This window comes from Artibeus jamaicensis, unplaced genomic scaffold (genome assembly GCF_021234435.1).
Source record: "Artibeus jamaicensis isolate MK-2021 breed Jamaican fruit bat unplaced genomic scaffold, CSHL_Jam_final contig_465, whole genome shotgun sequence".
Taxonomy (NCBI): Eukaryota; Metazoa; Chordata; class Mammalia; order Chiroptera; family Phyllostomidae; genus Artibeus; species Artibeus jamaicensis.
The window spans coordinates 31751702-31767798 of NW_026521843.1; the positions used below are offsets into that span (position 1 = coordinate 31751702).

Consider the following 16097-nt stretch of genomic DNA (forward strand, 5'->3'; position numbering starts at 1 on the left):
TCACTGTCCAAATTCAAACCCATTTCTTTTATTTGAGATTGGGGTCATCATGCATGAACCTGCCATACCTACAGTGGGGTCTAGCACATGAAAAGAAAAAAGAAAAAAAAAAGAGTGGTGGCAGAGTGGGGACAGGAATACTAAGCAAGGAAAACTGACCACCTACTATGTGCCAGACACTATACTAAGACCTTGCCTATGTAAGTTTAGGTGATACTCCCAGAAATATCTGTCATAAAGATAAACATAATTTTAAAGTTCTCATTATTATTGGCTCATATTTTACTTCACGCACTAGTCCAACACTGATGCTCAAACTTGTAACAAAGAGTACCCAGGCTTCTTCAACAGCTCAGTATTTATTTCCTGTAAAGATGAGGATGGTCCAGCTCCCCCCACACAGCTCCCAGGAAGTGTCCATTTCCTGCTTGATAGGAAAATCCTAAGAGGTCAAAAGGGGCAGGGACACCCTCAAACCTACCAGATGTGCCTAATGGATGATAACATCTGTTTTGGAAGAAGCTTTGCACAGAATGTGGGTAATTCCAGAGTGAGGGTAGCGTCTAGCACATTGTCAATGTGCCGGGCACTTGAAATAATAAAAGCATGCTGCTTCCACATACTTGTTGTTAAAAAGCGACTAAAATATCTTTCTTCCTTTAAATTAGTTTCTGAATTTCAATTGTGTCATTGTTGCTGTTAATAATAGACTACACATCTGTGGTATACAAAAGCTTGCTATTGTTGTTTTCAGGGCTTTTATAATTTATGTATGGATTCACTAATGATCTAAATGTCTGAGAAATGGTTCTTGTTACAAAACACTAAGTCACTAGGTACTTTGCCATTACTCTGAAGAATATAAAATCTTTAAAAATGCATTTTATGTGTTAGATACACAAAAGATATTTATTAATTTTGTAATTTTAAGTAAAAGTATTGTGTATTTACAGGGAACATATACCATGGTTGAAAAATACTTACAGACACACATATATACATATCCACTGCAACATTTTGTTAACTTTCATTTAGAATGCTCCTGGAGAAACCATTGGTTAATACTAGTGTTAGTTTTCTGCTTGGAATCTTATATCAAGAGAATAGTGATAATGAGAATTCAGTGAAAGCTATTTGGTAAGTGTTGTATAAAGGCAGATGAATTTGCTAAACCTTCTCTTGAGGTTCCAGCTTAGTGATGTTAATATATTTTTATTGTTGGGGAACTTTTCAGTAATGCTAGCAGATAAGAAAATCTAATGTAACTTTTAGATGATAAACATGTAAGAAATTATAATGATTTAAATTTAATCTTGACTTCTTAGCTTACTGTTTTACATATATTAAGAAAGAAAAAAAACAAGCATTGTTAACACATATCCATACACACACCCATACAGGCACAATTATCTTTTTTAAATTCTCAGGTGATTTGCTTCCCTTTTTCCCTTAAAGAAGATTACTGTATGCAAAAGAGGAATAAATCAATAGGCATAACACAAACACATCTGTGTAATTGAAAACCATAATTTCACAAAATATTATGGCACAAATCATTTGTAGTACTGATGAAAACTAAGACAAGAAAATAAAACTACAGATATTCTTACTACTTACACATTAACTCATGGTTTAGTAAATAGATATTACTTTGTCCTACAACTGAGACCAGAAATATCAAGACGCTGCCGACCTTACTAGTCCTATCTGAGAAAATTCCCACTGAAAACATCTTCCAATGCATAAAACAACCCCACAGCAAATAATTATTTGGCCGAAATGTCAGTAGTACCAAGAAACTTCACAAACCACTTTTGACACATTCGATCAGTTACAGCACCTTCTCCATACACTGCATAAGTCTTTTCTTGCATTTCAGTTGTATTTTTACCTTTCTTGAAATAATAAAGTATAATATGCCAAAAATATTGTGTATCTTCTTCCATCTTCACTGTTAAAATGGCTACACAAAAATTCACCAATTTTGATATGTTTTGTTTTAATGCACGCTGATATGACAGCTGTCACAATATAATCTAACAAAATTGTGTTCAGTGGAGTTAAAGACAACTAAGCACCACTAGAGCTAGTATACGGAAAAGAACTAAACAAACTTTTTGGCCCATCCAATATTTTCCCAATGCTAATAAAGATGATAGCAAAAAGAGATTACAACAGAAACCACAAACCCAATTTAGTCCAACTCACAGCTGGAAGTATTTGATGTTTTCAATACCCAAGTGGAAAAAGGAGCACATCATAAAATTTTAAACTCCTTAATGAAAACATGTTATCAAGGACAGTTATAAGAAATCATATTTGCAAGGTTCATACTGTGAACAAGCTTCTGTCTGCAAACAGCTGGGAAATAGGTATAGGAAATCCGTGAACTGTTCAGTCAATAGTCATGTTAGATTGGGTGTGCTGGTGGAGGGAGGTTAAATAAAATAACGTGGGGTGTGGGGACCAGTAGATAGTTCACTGTGTGGCATATTTAGTGTTCATGGCCCTCTCCCACTACATGCCAAAGACAACTCTCCCCCTGAATCATCGTCTGCCCCCCTCTACCTCCCACAAACGTTGTAGGTGAATGGTGCTGCCTCCCCGCACAGAACACCTCATTCCATAGAGAAGTCAGCTCCTTATATGCCACACAATTGATGCTTTGATTTAGAAACATTAATTCACAGCTCGTTCTTCAGTGGTAGAGAAAACAGCTTTAAAAGTAAGCAAGATGCGTTAATTTATACTTTGTACCTGAGGAATGCTTTTCACACATAACCATTATTTGTATAATGGTTACATGTGTCAGACACTTATTTCTTCATGTTTTAGGATGAACTGTATGAAATTTCCATTTTTGTAGTAAAAGATTGTTAAGAGCAGTCATTTTATATAGAGCACATAGCACATGGACTCATTTAATCATCATAACAGTTGATGAAGCCATAATCTCCATTTTTTACATGGGAGACAAAGATATCGAGAGGCTAAGTAACTTGCCTAGGGTCACACAGGCCGCATGTGGGAAAAGTGAGGCTGAGACTTAGGTAGGCATCCTAGCTTCTGGAGTCAATGCCCTTGACCATTATAACACACTGCCCACTACACCCCATGCCACTGTTGCTTCTTCAGATGGTCAGCTCCCAGAATGCCGAATAAGACTGGAAGAGACTGGGGAGAGAATGAAAAAGGGAGATAGGTAGGTGAAGAAAGGAAAGGGCTTTCCCTGCAGAGGACACAGATATCAGAGGACATGACCTCTAGAAGTAGCTGTAAGAAGTTTATCGGATCAGGGGAAAGAGAATTGCTAGACCTTCTAGGGAGGCCAACAGATCAGCTGTGAAGGATGGACCATGATGATCATTCAAGAAAGTTGCTCTTTGTGCTCAATACCTGGATGTACTAAGGAAGGGAATGACTTGACCATATTTGCATTTTTGAAGGAGCAATCTGACACCTTGAGCTAGTTAAGAATATAAGAAGACAAGAAGTGGTAAGATTCGAAACAGGCCATACTGAAGGGCAGAGGACCAGATCACCCCCAAGTACCCTGTAAAGAAGCTGGCTGCACAGCCTTGGGTAAGTTATTTGGTGTCTCCATGCCTCGATTTTCTAATGCATAGAATACAAATAATAATACCAAGCTGCACTTTGTTTTTTCCTCACACACATATGTATGTTAAAATTCTATAGCATTTCTGATATACTTCAAGTTCAAGTGTCTTGTGTCTGTAAGACCACAGAGGGTAGAGAATGTGTAGTTCTTTCCCTCACTCTGGCCTTTCTTTAGCAGTTCTGCTCCTACACAGCTTTTGGGCCAGAAACCATTTCCCTGCACCTGGGTGGGCCCCTAGGGTGAAGTTCCTTCTCACAGTGACTGAGTGACTGTAGCTGGTGCGGAGCAGGGGAGGGGTACTGACAAAGATTGGGGTTTGCCTCACAGGTATCATGAGCCAGAATTATCTTGGGAAAGTCTGGAACCCAGGGCACCCATAAGGCGGGATAAGCTGTTTCTTACCCCAGGTCCTCTGCTGGCCTGTAGAACTCCCAAGATCCTGAGAGACTGGGCTTCTTCTGGGAAAAGTGGTCTCCACCAGCAGCACTGGTGCCTGATTCCGCCATTCTATGAGCTGGCCCTGGCACTCAGTGCAAAGCAGCCCGCCCTCACCCTACTCTTCCAACAGGACCCACCCTTACTGCTGCGACACCTGAAGCCACACAGTACACCCCGAGGACTCCAACTGGGCCCTGTCTGCCTTCCTGGGAAAACACACACTCCACCACTCAGACCAGGCCCTGGCCCCAGCCTGAGAGCATCCTTCATGTAAACAGACAAACAAACAAATAAATTTTAGTGTCACTTTTGTTCTTTTCCCTGCTTTCCAGTTCCCTAGTATAACGGTTAGTTGCTACTGGCATTATCCATGTAGAGTATGATTGTGCTGGATCAGAGAATAAGCCTGAATTTCAATATGCCAATATTCTATTATGATTGATGCCTATGTAACTAACAATCTATGCTTGTTTATTCAAAAAGGATTTCCATTTCATCATTTCATGACCACCCCGATGCCTCCCTCTGCTTTTTTTTCCTATATCACTTGACATCCTATCTAGTTTTGATGTTTATTGTCCAGCTTTTCTATCTAGAATGCAAGCTTTGTACAATAAAGTTTAATCTTGTTCAATAAAGTTTAATGTAGCATTAAATATAATGCTATATGTCCAGTGACTAGAACATCAATCCATATATAGTAAGTTCTCAGCAAACATGTTTTAAATGGATGGATAGATGGATAGATGATGGACAAATAAAGGGATAGCTGGCTAGCTGGATACATTTGGATAGAACCAGCCTTGTCTAAAGACATCTCAAAACCAAGGTTATATCCACAAATAGTGAATACATCTGCTGAAAACTTTAGATACCAAAGACAATATATTGAGCAGGACAATTTTCTTAAAATAAACTCTTTAAAATGTATACATTCTGGTCCTTTTGCTTACAAGCAATGAGGGAGAATATACCTTCTAAATAACAATTGCTTACCTACATTCAAAATGACAATGAATTATACTTTTCTTACTCAGCACCATTAGTTTCAGAAGAATATGCCTTTGTATGTGTTGTAAAATCTATACCCAAATGTTTTTCTTCCCAATATGCACAATGTACTATAAAAATGTACATTAATTTAAGTGAATTTGGCAGAATTATTGAACTAGGAAAAATAAAATTAATTATTCATATCCTCATTATTTTAAAATGCAGAGTGGTTATCAGAACAAACATAATTATAAGTAATGCAATGATTTTTTAAATAATGAAGCCACTGCTAAGGTTAGTTAATATTTTTAATAAAAATAAAATTTTGTTCTTTGAAGTTATAAAACATGTTTTGTTGATTTTAAATATTTTTCATGGGGGTATTTGTGCACTCTGTTTACATTTTTAAAACAAATTGTATTAATTTTTCATTCATATATCCAAATCTGCCAGGAAGCAGTAGCAATGTCCAACATATAAGCAAATACTCATCTTGCTTAAATACTAGTTGGGTTTCTTTCTGGAACATTCCATGAGAATAAAATGCCATTGACTTCTGTAGGACATTGCACACGTGAAATATACGTGTCTCTGACAACCTAGCAGTGTTCTTAAATACTCAGCACTTCCTTTTCTTGAATAAATTTGCTAACTTAACACTGAAGAAAAAAGAAAAAGCCTCACTGGAACCCCAGACTTTTTCCAATATACAGTATGCAACACAAATAACACCCCTTTTTTATGACAAAATCATAAGCATGTAATTCTATAACATAACAATATTCACACTCAAGCACACCATGTGATATTTTAGATGAAATATTCAAGTTAAAACTATAAATTATTACACCCATATTCTTACCCTACCAACCACGCTGAAGCAGGCATTACTTCTGCCAGACTGATTTGGCCCCATTCCATAGTTTAATTTCCTACCAACAGTTGCAAACATAGTCTCTCCAGTCAAGAGCCAGACTCTCTCAAAGCCTTCTTTGCTCTTCTTACTTAAGATTTTTGAAATGAGATGAAAAGAAGATGAAAGAAACCTATAGATTCCTGAAACCAGGTGAAGATACCACAGTCAGTTTCTGCTTGGAATGTAGAGGACAGGGCTTCACTATTTATTTTTCTTACAAAGTATGATTTTCTTGCAAAGACAGCTTTATATGTGCTGTATAAATAAATGCTGAGAGTGAAATGTAATTTATAGATTAAAATGTGATGCTTTTAAGAGTCAGAAAGGAATATAATTAATAATAATTATACTGGGATAGCAGGTACACATGAGGGAGATACGGGCCAACTGAGAGGCATGGCTACCCTGTGTAAAAGTCAAGGATAAAATCTATGCTTCATTAAATAATCATCAGGGGGCATAATTAAGGGCATCATTATGAGAGATGATGAACTTTTAAAGCTCAGTACAAGACAAGAGTTTTCTAGTTCAATCCACTTACTGTGGTGAGGTAGCAGGCCAAAGTCTAGCCAGGTTAGCTGAACTACTTGTCCAAGTTACACAACACAGTAGTGATTGTGTTGAAGGTGGAAACCAGTTCTCCATATTCACTATGTTCTTCCCACTATACTGCACTCCCATGAAGTAAAAGGCATTACAATGAATCCTTATTCTCTCTGGGATGTCTAACCCACAGCCCATGGGCCACATGGGTGGCTATGAATGTGACCCAACACAAAATCATAAATTTATTTAAAGACTTTTTTTTTGCTTGTCCATTTTTGTTAGTGTTTGTGTATTTAATGTGTGGCCCAAGACAACTCTTCTTCTTCTAATGTGGCCCAGAGAAGCCAAAAGGTTGAACGCTCCTGAAAGTCTAAAGTATGTATATAGCTTGTAAAATATTCACAAAGGAAAGAGCCTGAAAAATCACAAAATGTGATACTAAGCCTAGACCAGAAGTAATGTCACCATCTCAATCTTCAAACAAACCAGACAACTCCACTTGCCTTTCTCTACAGAGTGGCAACCAAAGGAGTGAATGTTGCTCTTTGAGAGTTGGCTTACTTTTACTCACTTGTGTTAAGCTCAATATACGTCCATAAGACATTGCCGGATTACTCAGAAGATGAGGGATCATTTAAAAGCCAAAAGCCTTGCTTAAAGTTTCTGTCCCCAACCCCAAGGAGCTCTCAGCATCCTGATAATCTTTATATTATCAAATATTTGCAAATAATCACTTTCTGATGTTAGCATTATAGTAAATTTATCTTTTTTTTGAGATAAGCGTGCCTTTTAGAAACATATGGATATTAAATATTCTAAGTGAAACAAATTTGATAAATTTTATATAATCCATATAGAGGTATTATTAATATTGTCATATTCACATTTAAAAAGCCACTTAATAACAAAGGTTGGTAAATGTACTCTTTAAGTTCATGATATAAAATCATGCCTTTTCAAGTAAACATTAGTCTGAAAATTGTACACTATTCAGAGAAGAAAAACTTTTCCTTTTAAAGAATTTTACTTTTAAGTGGTGATGTAAACAAGATCTTAGGGGATGACATTTTGATGAATGCTATTTTATATTCTATGACTGTGAAAACCGAAAATACATTTCTCTCCTACTACTTGCCCCGCAGGATGGCTGAACAAACCTCATCTCGTCTATTTGAAATGAATCCAATTTAATTCTGCTTGACCAAAAACCTGTTTCCATAGTTCTAAAACATGCAATCACCCCAAGGTACATTGCCATTGCAGCTGAAGTGGCTCAGTATTATCACCGAGGAAAATACACTCTGATTGAGAAAACAGTCCAGGATGGTTTGTGAAAAATAAAATGACCCTTCTTGGTACTCAATTTAGGCAGGCAGTTGATAAAAGCACACGGAGATGCCACTACAAACATGGTTAAAGGAAGATGCTGCATCCAACCTGCAAAAGCAGGTCAAAGGTTACAGTCCTGGAATTAGCATTACACATCATTTAAACTTTCAAGATTTCGACAATTTTAAGAAACACATACTTGAAGTTCTACATGTATCAGTTATTTCTATAGTTGAAGGACAATTTAAAAATCAATTGTGAGGTAAAGAATTTGCAACAAATTATTCTGTTACTTAAAAATATAAAATTTCCTTTCTTTCCTTTGAGTTTCCCCCACCTCCATATACACATTGCCTGTAATCACATATCACTATAAAAAAGAACATTTTAAAAACTACTAGCCCAAACTTAAGATACTGTCATCATAATTTAATATTTATAACACATTAATCAAAATCATATAATCACTGTATTTGGTCTGTTAAAAAACTAAAAATCTGGCCCTGGCTGGTGTAGCTCAGTGAATTGAGCACAGGCCTGTGAAACAAAGCATCACCAGTTTGATTCCCAGTCAGGGCACATGCCTGGGTTGCAGGCCATATCCCCAGTATGGGGTGTGCTAGAGGCAACCACACACTGAGTTTCAAAAAATATATATAAAAATCTAACATACTTATTTTTAAATGAACCTAGTAATCTTTTATTTAAGTCAGTAACCTTTCAAATGAACCAAGAAATTACTAATTGATTACATTATTTATCTCTATAAACCACTGCAGTTTTTAAACATGTAATAGCTCATAATAAAAGATATCCTCTTAATTGGCAATTAGTGGAAAGTTACCTGTTCTTTTTCTGTATTAATTCATATTGGAAAATCCGTAAGTTTTTCTTTCTTTATTTATAGGTGTTTAGCTTGCAAATGAAATAACTATTTTGTATATTTCTTTAAAAACATAATTTCTTAATACATAGTAGTTACTAATTGGTAAAATATACAAAAAGAAAGCTGATTATATTTTCCTTACTTGGAGATAGATCTGTTTTACCAAAGAACTTAGGCCGGTGTAACTTCATTAATGATGAGGCAAGACTCCTAACAAAAATGTCTGGCTCTTGCAAATTTTATTCATGGAAACATTTTCCATTCTGATTATCCTAGAATGTCCTCTTCTGATTTTATTTAAAGAAAATAATCTATCGGTTGCTCTGTATTTCATTTGTTCTGTACCTGATTCACCTTAACTTGATTATTGTTAAACATTAAATCAAAAACCACCATATCTAATCACCAGTGAAGTATTAGAAAAGAACGTCAAATGGAGCTGTTAGACACATATAAATCTGTCTAAAGTCACCAGTCTTTATCCAAGGGGCCAAGTGTGATTATCAACAGTCTTTTAACCCCAAACAAGCTAGAGAAAATCAACAAAATGATTACACTCTAAGCACAAGTTCTTACTAAGTGTATATTCCATAAGGGCAGGAGTTTTTTTGTTTGTTCTTGCTGATGTATCCCCAGTGCTGAAACAGTGTGCAGCAAATGTAGAGTGATCAATAAATGTATATTGATAAACATCCCATCAGACTGTTATTTTACTTTGTGGCTGAGTTTAGAGAGAAAGAGAGAGAGAGAATGAATGCCACAGATTGGTACATGTTTTCATCATTACACTTAAAGAATTTACAGAATGTACTATCTTTTGATTATTCTGTTCCTCCCACCTCTTCCTCTCAGTAAAAATCAGAATCTATTTTCTTCTTTATCTGGTAAACTTATGTTAATTAGCAGATAGGGTGCTGATACAACAGAATTCACTTTCTTTTACTCTCTAATTCTGACACTTGGTCTGTTTCAAACACTTGAAATAAAAGCAATTTAAAAAGTAATTGTTACTTTTGCATTTTTTAAATGTGGGTTTCTAGAAAACGAATGTATTTGGGAAGCTTTTGGTGGCACTCACCGAAGATACTATTAAAGACAAAAGAAAAGGATATAATCAATTTTGGACCAAGGAGAACACAAACTTCTGAAAAAAAATTAAGATCGGAATAGCTACAAAGACAACAAATGTCGACAGGGATGTAACCGCATTTAACACATTTCAATGATGTTCTGCTAGCTTTTCACCAAATGTAAGATCTATGAGGCAGGTAGTTTTCTTTTTCTTGTTCTTCAATGATGTAATGCCAATATCTAAACCAATGCCTGAGACATGTTAGGCAATCAATAACTATAACTTGATTGCATTAATAGAGTTCCAAATGGTACAAATTCAACATTTAAATATTTCATTTTCAAAATTTATGGAGATAAGATTGAACGATAAGCTCACTAAAATAGATTCTAGGTGAGGGCAGTTAGCAGCATATCATACAAACTATGTTAGTCCAAGTCAGTTTTTAAGTACTATACGTTCAGTCTTTGTCCTCAAATTAACTAACTGCATTTTCCTTATAGACAGCAATAAAGTGAACCTAGCATTCACCACCAGAGCCGCATGCCTACCAACTCAAAACTGTGAGACTTCCAAATACAATAGATGTTTTCCAGGCAACTGCTCAATTTTGCTTTCATTTTATTTTGATGAATGCAAGCGTGAACAAACAAGGCCTTCATATACTTCATTAATTTACTTATTCATTTAACTTAGAAAGTGAAAATCCTATGTAATTAGCAAACAATCCCTTTAGCTTGAGCTAGACTAAGATTACTGAAATCAAGACCATCACCAAGCAGTGATCAAACCAACACAAAGCAATTTATAACGGTCCACAAATCTCAAGCCCCAGCATATACACACTTCATAGTTAAACTGATTGTATTATATCAAGCAAGTCTCAAAGGAAGCCATAATGCCTGAGATCATCAGAAACAACCACACTTGAGAAAAAAAACACCTATGAAGAAAAACCGACTTTCATAATCACAGGGCCAAAATGAAGGAATGAAATCTCACACTCACCTGGCTAATGGGTTCTTTCGTGGGGGGCTTTCCTCTCCTGGCTGTGCTAGTGGCCAGGGTCGTGGTGGTCTCCATGATTGACGTGGACATCTCTGACTGCATGGCAGTGGCTGTCGACTCAGTTGTCATAGAGGAAGGCACTTCACCAACCAGTCTCACATTCCCCACTATGGCGATGTTGGCATCATTTTCGGCTGCCATATTCAGAACTTTCAAGCCATTGTAGTAAAGCCCAGAGAGCTGGCCCTGGAAGGGCTGGCCCTGCTCTTTCCCGCCAATTATTATGGTTGCTTGGCTATTGAAGATTGTGAGCTGACGCCCTGTAAAAATAATATTACATACATGCAAAAATGTTGATTGTGAACTCTACATTCTACAAAGGATGATAAAACAGATCTTTCATGGGGTGGATAATGAGAGCAATAAACTATAAGAGAGCTATTTGACTCATAATTCATTGCTGATAAATGAGGTGTCCATGGAATGCATAATCATTGGCAAATACTTGTCAATTCTCAACTTAGTGTAAATGTAGTGTTTTTGCTAAAAGACCAATCAAAGATACATATTGTAAATCAATTTTTCATGGATCCCTTTCCCTTTTTCCTCAAGATCTTATACTGTTGGTGTCTTAAGTCTAAATTGTTAAGTTAAAAAATGTGATATAGCTAACGTTTCAAGTATTTGTCCTTCTAAAATTACCACTGGTAGAAACTAATCTATAGCAGCTGATATCTAATTTTAAAATTTTGGTAAAAATTCCATAATTCACTTAATGGCCACAGGTATCTGTATGCTATTCTTTAGAAATGTTTATTTTTTGAAGGCAATAGTCCATTGTTATTTGAATTATTCTATTTTTTTCTGGCAATCACACTGAAAAGAAATGCATGGTTTATACTGAGCATGTCAGAGACAAAAAAATTCCAAAAAAGATATATATTTTTCTGATTGGCTTTCAGCAAGTCTATCAAAACAAAACAGAATGAAAAAAAATAGCTTCAGATGTAAAAAGCGGCTTCAGGAATGATACACAAACCAATGGAGAAATTATGGCTCATTTCCATCAAACAGCAACCCTCAGCAACAGTCCCAATATCATCACACTGAGTATCCAGTTTTAGCAGATTGTTCTCTGCTCATAAAAAGCATGCACACAACTTTAAGTTCACTTTTAATTAGGGCTTTTTCCCAAATGCTCTTAGAAGGTTGCAAACGTTAAAGGGACTTCATTTTGACCGGCAATCCATATTGCCCACTATTTAAGATGCCTACAGTTTAAACCAAGAGTTGTTTTTTTTTTCAGGACCATAACAAAGATATCAGAACTACATATATTTTAGTTAATAATTTAGAGGCTGGAACATGTAATATAATCTATGAATGATTTATCGTTTTGGGTTAATGCTTGCTGTGAGTACCTTCATAGATTTAGTGGATTATATTTAACAGTCCCTTTAACCTTAAATTAACAGGGTAAGATTATTAAACAGCTGGTACGTCTAAAAATGTAGAGAAATTATTATACAAGGTATGCAAATATTACTATCTACATTTTACTGTTTTAAATTTGTTTTTAATTTAGTTTTACGGAAAATTTATTTTTTATGTTTATTAGTGTTACAATGAAGTACTACTTGGTTATGTTCAAATTATTTTTTTATTTGAAGTTTTAATCAATGTTTTTTACCTTTGTCGAGTAGCCATTCATCAACTACTCGACCAAGTCGATATGGAATTCGCTGTCTAGCAATCGCCAGGCGCTCGTTATCATTGTTTCCTTTAAAGTTTAAAGAGACATTTCATTGGTTAAAATCTGTAAGGTCAAAGGTTAAAAGTTAATACTTAAAGCTTGAGCTATACAGTTGCCACATGATTTTTTGAAATTTGGAATTTTAAAAAGTTCTACCTAGAACATTTCATGTTTCAGACTTGTCATTCATTCATTTATTTTATTTTAGCAAACAAAATTATTCCTATGTTAATTGAAAATTAGAAGTCTGCATTTGAGCTAGGTTATTAAACTTATGTTATAGACAGACCCAAACAACCAATTTAAACAGCATATCATAGCTTTACAAAAAATGACCATTGATCTCAGGGTTTTGTCTTTTTGATGTTTCTTATTAACTAGTTAAACATGTTCAGGTGAAACAGGTTTAAGTTTTCAAAATACATTCAACCTCTTATTCCAGATTAGTAATTTATGAACACCAAACTTAATACCATCTTTGGCACACTGAAGCTTCTAAGATAGGCCTAGCGTACTTTATGTCCTAGTCGGAAAATAGAAATTTGCATTCATCTCATTTAAGAAAACCAAAGAGACTGAATTGTTCTCATATATTCCATACAGATTAGTTTATCAATCACTTGGAAATCACAAGAGAATATATCTTGCATCATCCAAATGAGTTATTATAGGAAAAGGCTTTGACAAAAGTGACTTTGAGTGTCCTTCAATTTAAAGCTTAACATGCTGAAATACATAACAATTTGAAAAAATTATATGTATGTTTTTATATACTCAACTATCTGCTTTTATATTAAGCTATTCTAAAGAAGGCATGAGAGCTTAAGGAACAAATATAAGCCACAACCAGTGGTCCCTATGCATAGACATAAACTAAGTGTGAGCCTTGCCTTTCTCTGAAAAACTATCTGATAGAAACACAGTTTAAATTGACCGTGAATAATTCTTGCAAATAGATCAGTGTATTCTTGACCTAAAACACTTAGAATCTCTGCTGCCACCTCAGCGCTTAATCGTGTATACTGCAAAAAGCCTTTTATTCCATAAAAATTAACTAACATAGAATTTTAAGCTAAGACATTTTCGCAATAGCTCAGAGAAGGACTCAGTGGTGAAATAAACAAGTGATAGTAATGCCCACAGAAAAAACTGGAGCATTTGGCTGAGAAAGGTAATAGCTATATATTTTTTCTCATATTTGGAATCATTTGCAAGTGCTTTCTTGTACTAGTCTCATTAAACACTATACTTATCACAATAAACCCATCATTATATTGATTGGTCACAGACTTTTAGAGAAATAGAGAATTATCATTTAGACCTTATGAATTTATCCTCTGTATATATAGCTAAAAATATTTCATATATTATATATTAGTATTTGATTAAAATGTAAATATCAAAGTAGAACCAAAGTTTAATAAAAATATTTATATATATTTCTCTATATTATGCATGTATTAAACTGTTATAAAATAATATTTTATCTTATAGAAACATATTTTGGTATATTAATAATTAAAAAACAAGGATACAAATAACTTAAATTCCAAGCTTAGCTTCATTTTTTAAAAGTATGCAGAATTTGTGTTTTTTTTGTGTTTGTACTCACATACACAGATATCTGGAAAGTATACTAAAATTTAATACCGATTATCTTAAGGCAATGTGATTATTAGTGAATATGTGATTTTGGCTTATATATGTTTGATGTAGTAAACATGTTTATGTGCATAATTTGAAAAGCCAACATGAAATTTTTTTTTTCAAAAACACATACCCTTTGCTGTAGAGACTTTTGGTTGGTCAACACTCACTTCAATTCACACATTTATAACTTGCCTGATGACTTTATAATTAGGTGGCTCCTCATTGTTTTGTTTTTTCATTCCAAAGTGTTCCCATCATCATCATGATTCCCTCAGACACCACCCAAATCTAGACCACCAGTCACCTCTTGCCCATTTACTATTTCAGTGTATTAATAGAGCTCTCTGCATCCTCCTGGCATAAAATTCCACCCGTGTTCTATATGCCAGTCAGCATCTAATCATGCCACTTGTCTAACCCTTTCTGTCGCTTTGGAGATAAAATGTGAAATCTGTCAGGAGGTTTAGGAGGACTTCACGTCATGGGGTCCCCCCACCTCCCCTGCCCCATCTCACGGCTGACAGTGCCTTGCTCTCTTCTATCTTTTTGAGACTACTTTCAATTCCTCTGAAGATCTATCTTTTTCTCTGTGCTTTTATATTTGTAGTAAAATGTAGGAGAGCTATTTGTGTGTGTGTATGCATATATATACATGAATATATATACATCCATGTGTCTTTCTGTCCTTTTTTGCAAAGTTATTCAAAAAGAATATATTAAGTCTTCAATTTTCTTCTGTCTTATTTAGACTTTTCTCTCTACTTCTATTATTAATAGTAACTATGATTACCTGCTTTGTGGAATGGGACACTTATTATTAAGCAAAATAATGAGTTGACTCACTGTATGGATGATGTTCACATCAATGACAATCATCAAAAAATAAAATTATAATTCAAATGCTATTTTTTAAGAAAGTACAAAGGGAAGCTTTGCTACATATGATTTATTTTCTGTGAATGATCATTCAAACTCAGAGTGTAACATCTTCTTTTGATTGAATCCCAAATAACTTAGTTTCCCACCTAACTAATAATATTTGGTCATACTATGGTATATTAATTTAGTATGAACCAGTAGACTAAAAATAAACAAGAGGAGTTTCAAAGAATCAAGGCAGGCAGCAAGGAGTAATAAAACTCAAATCCTTGACTTAGAGTTAAATTTCATGGTGAAACTCAGAGAACAAAGGGAAATAAAATTATAATCATGTTTTTATGACTATAGGTCAGTAGAGACAAGCTATATGAACTTTGCTAATATGGAGTTTTTCATAGATCTCATTTTCATAGATCTTCACACCTCATGTGTAATTTCCACTTGGAAATAAAAATGCTAGCTTTTGACATGCCATAGTAATATCCTTGAAAAAATAGTAAGGAAAAGCAATGATATGAACCCAACGTTTGTCCAGAATAATATCAAAGTAAAAACAAAGATACTCGCCTTTTGAAGGCTTCTTATTTCCTGAGTTTTTATCATTGGTAAAGGAAACAGAAAAGAGTTCTGAAAAAATCTTGCATACTTCCAGAGCAAATCTTGCATACTTAAATGAGAATATGGCATTTGGATACGACTAGGCCCATAAAGCAAAGTAAAAGTTTAACATAGTTCTGTAAGATTATTCATTTTAAAAACAGGGTTACCATGATTTCCAACTAAATGCTTTACGTATGATTGTTACGCATACTATAAAAATAGTAATACCTAATTTAGCTGGCAATGTCTCAAATAATTGAATTTTGAACACCACTGAAATCTTCAAGGAACAAACTTGTGAAAAAATGTAGCTGTTCTAATGAAAATATGTATAGTGTATATTACATTATTTGCTCTATCATTAAGATGCCTATGTAACATATATACATCTATTTTGCTTCTGCCTAT

The 16097-nt window shown here is 34.7% G+C and overlaps 1 protein-coding gene across 19 annotated transcripts in view; it reads right to left on the bottom strand.

Annotated features, from left to right (window-relative positions):
* Positions 1–16097, bottom strand: part of NRXN1 (neurexin 1) — a 1104034-nt gene that overhangs the window by 114984 nt on the left and 972953 nt on the right. For 12 of the 19 annotated variants that reach the window (XM_053667086.1, XM_053667087.1, XM_037161196.2 and 9 more), the window contains 2 exons: positions 12498–12587; positions 10808–11127 (listed from right to left, as the gene is read on the bottom strand). In XM_053667086.1, coding sequence (XP_053523061.1) covers positions 10808–11127; positions 12498–12587 — 410 coding nt within the window. The remainder of the gene's footprint in view (positions 1–10807; positions 11128–12497; positions 12588–16097) is intronic. The other 7 variants (XM_037161205.2, XM_037161204.2, XM_037161202.2 and 4 more) reach the window with 1 other exon arrangement.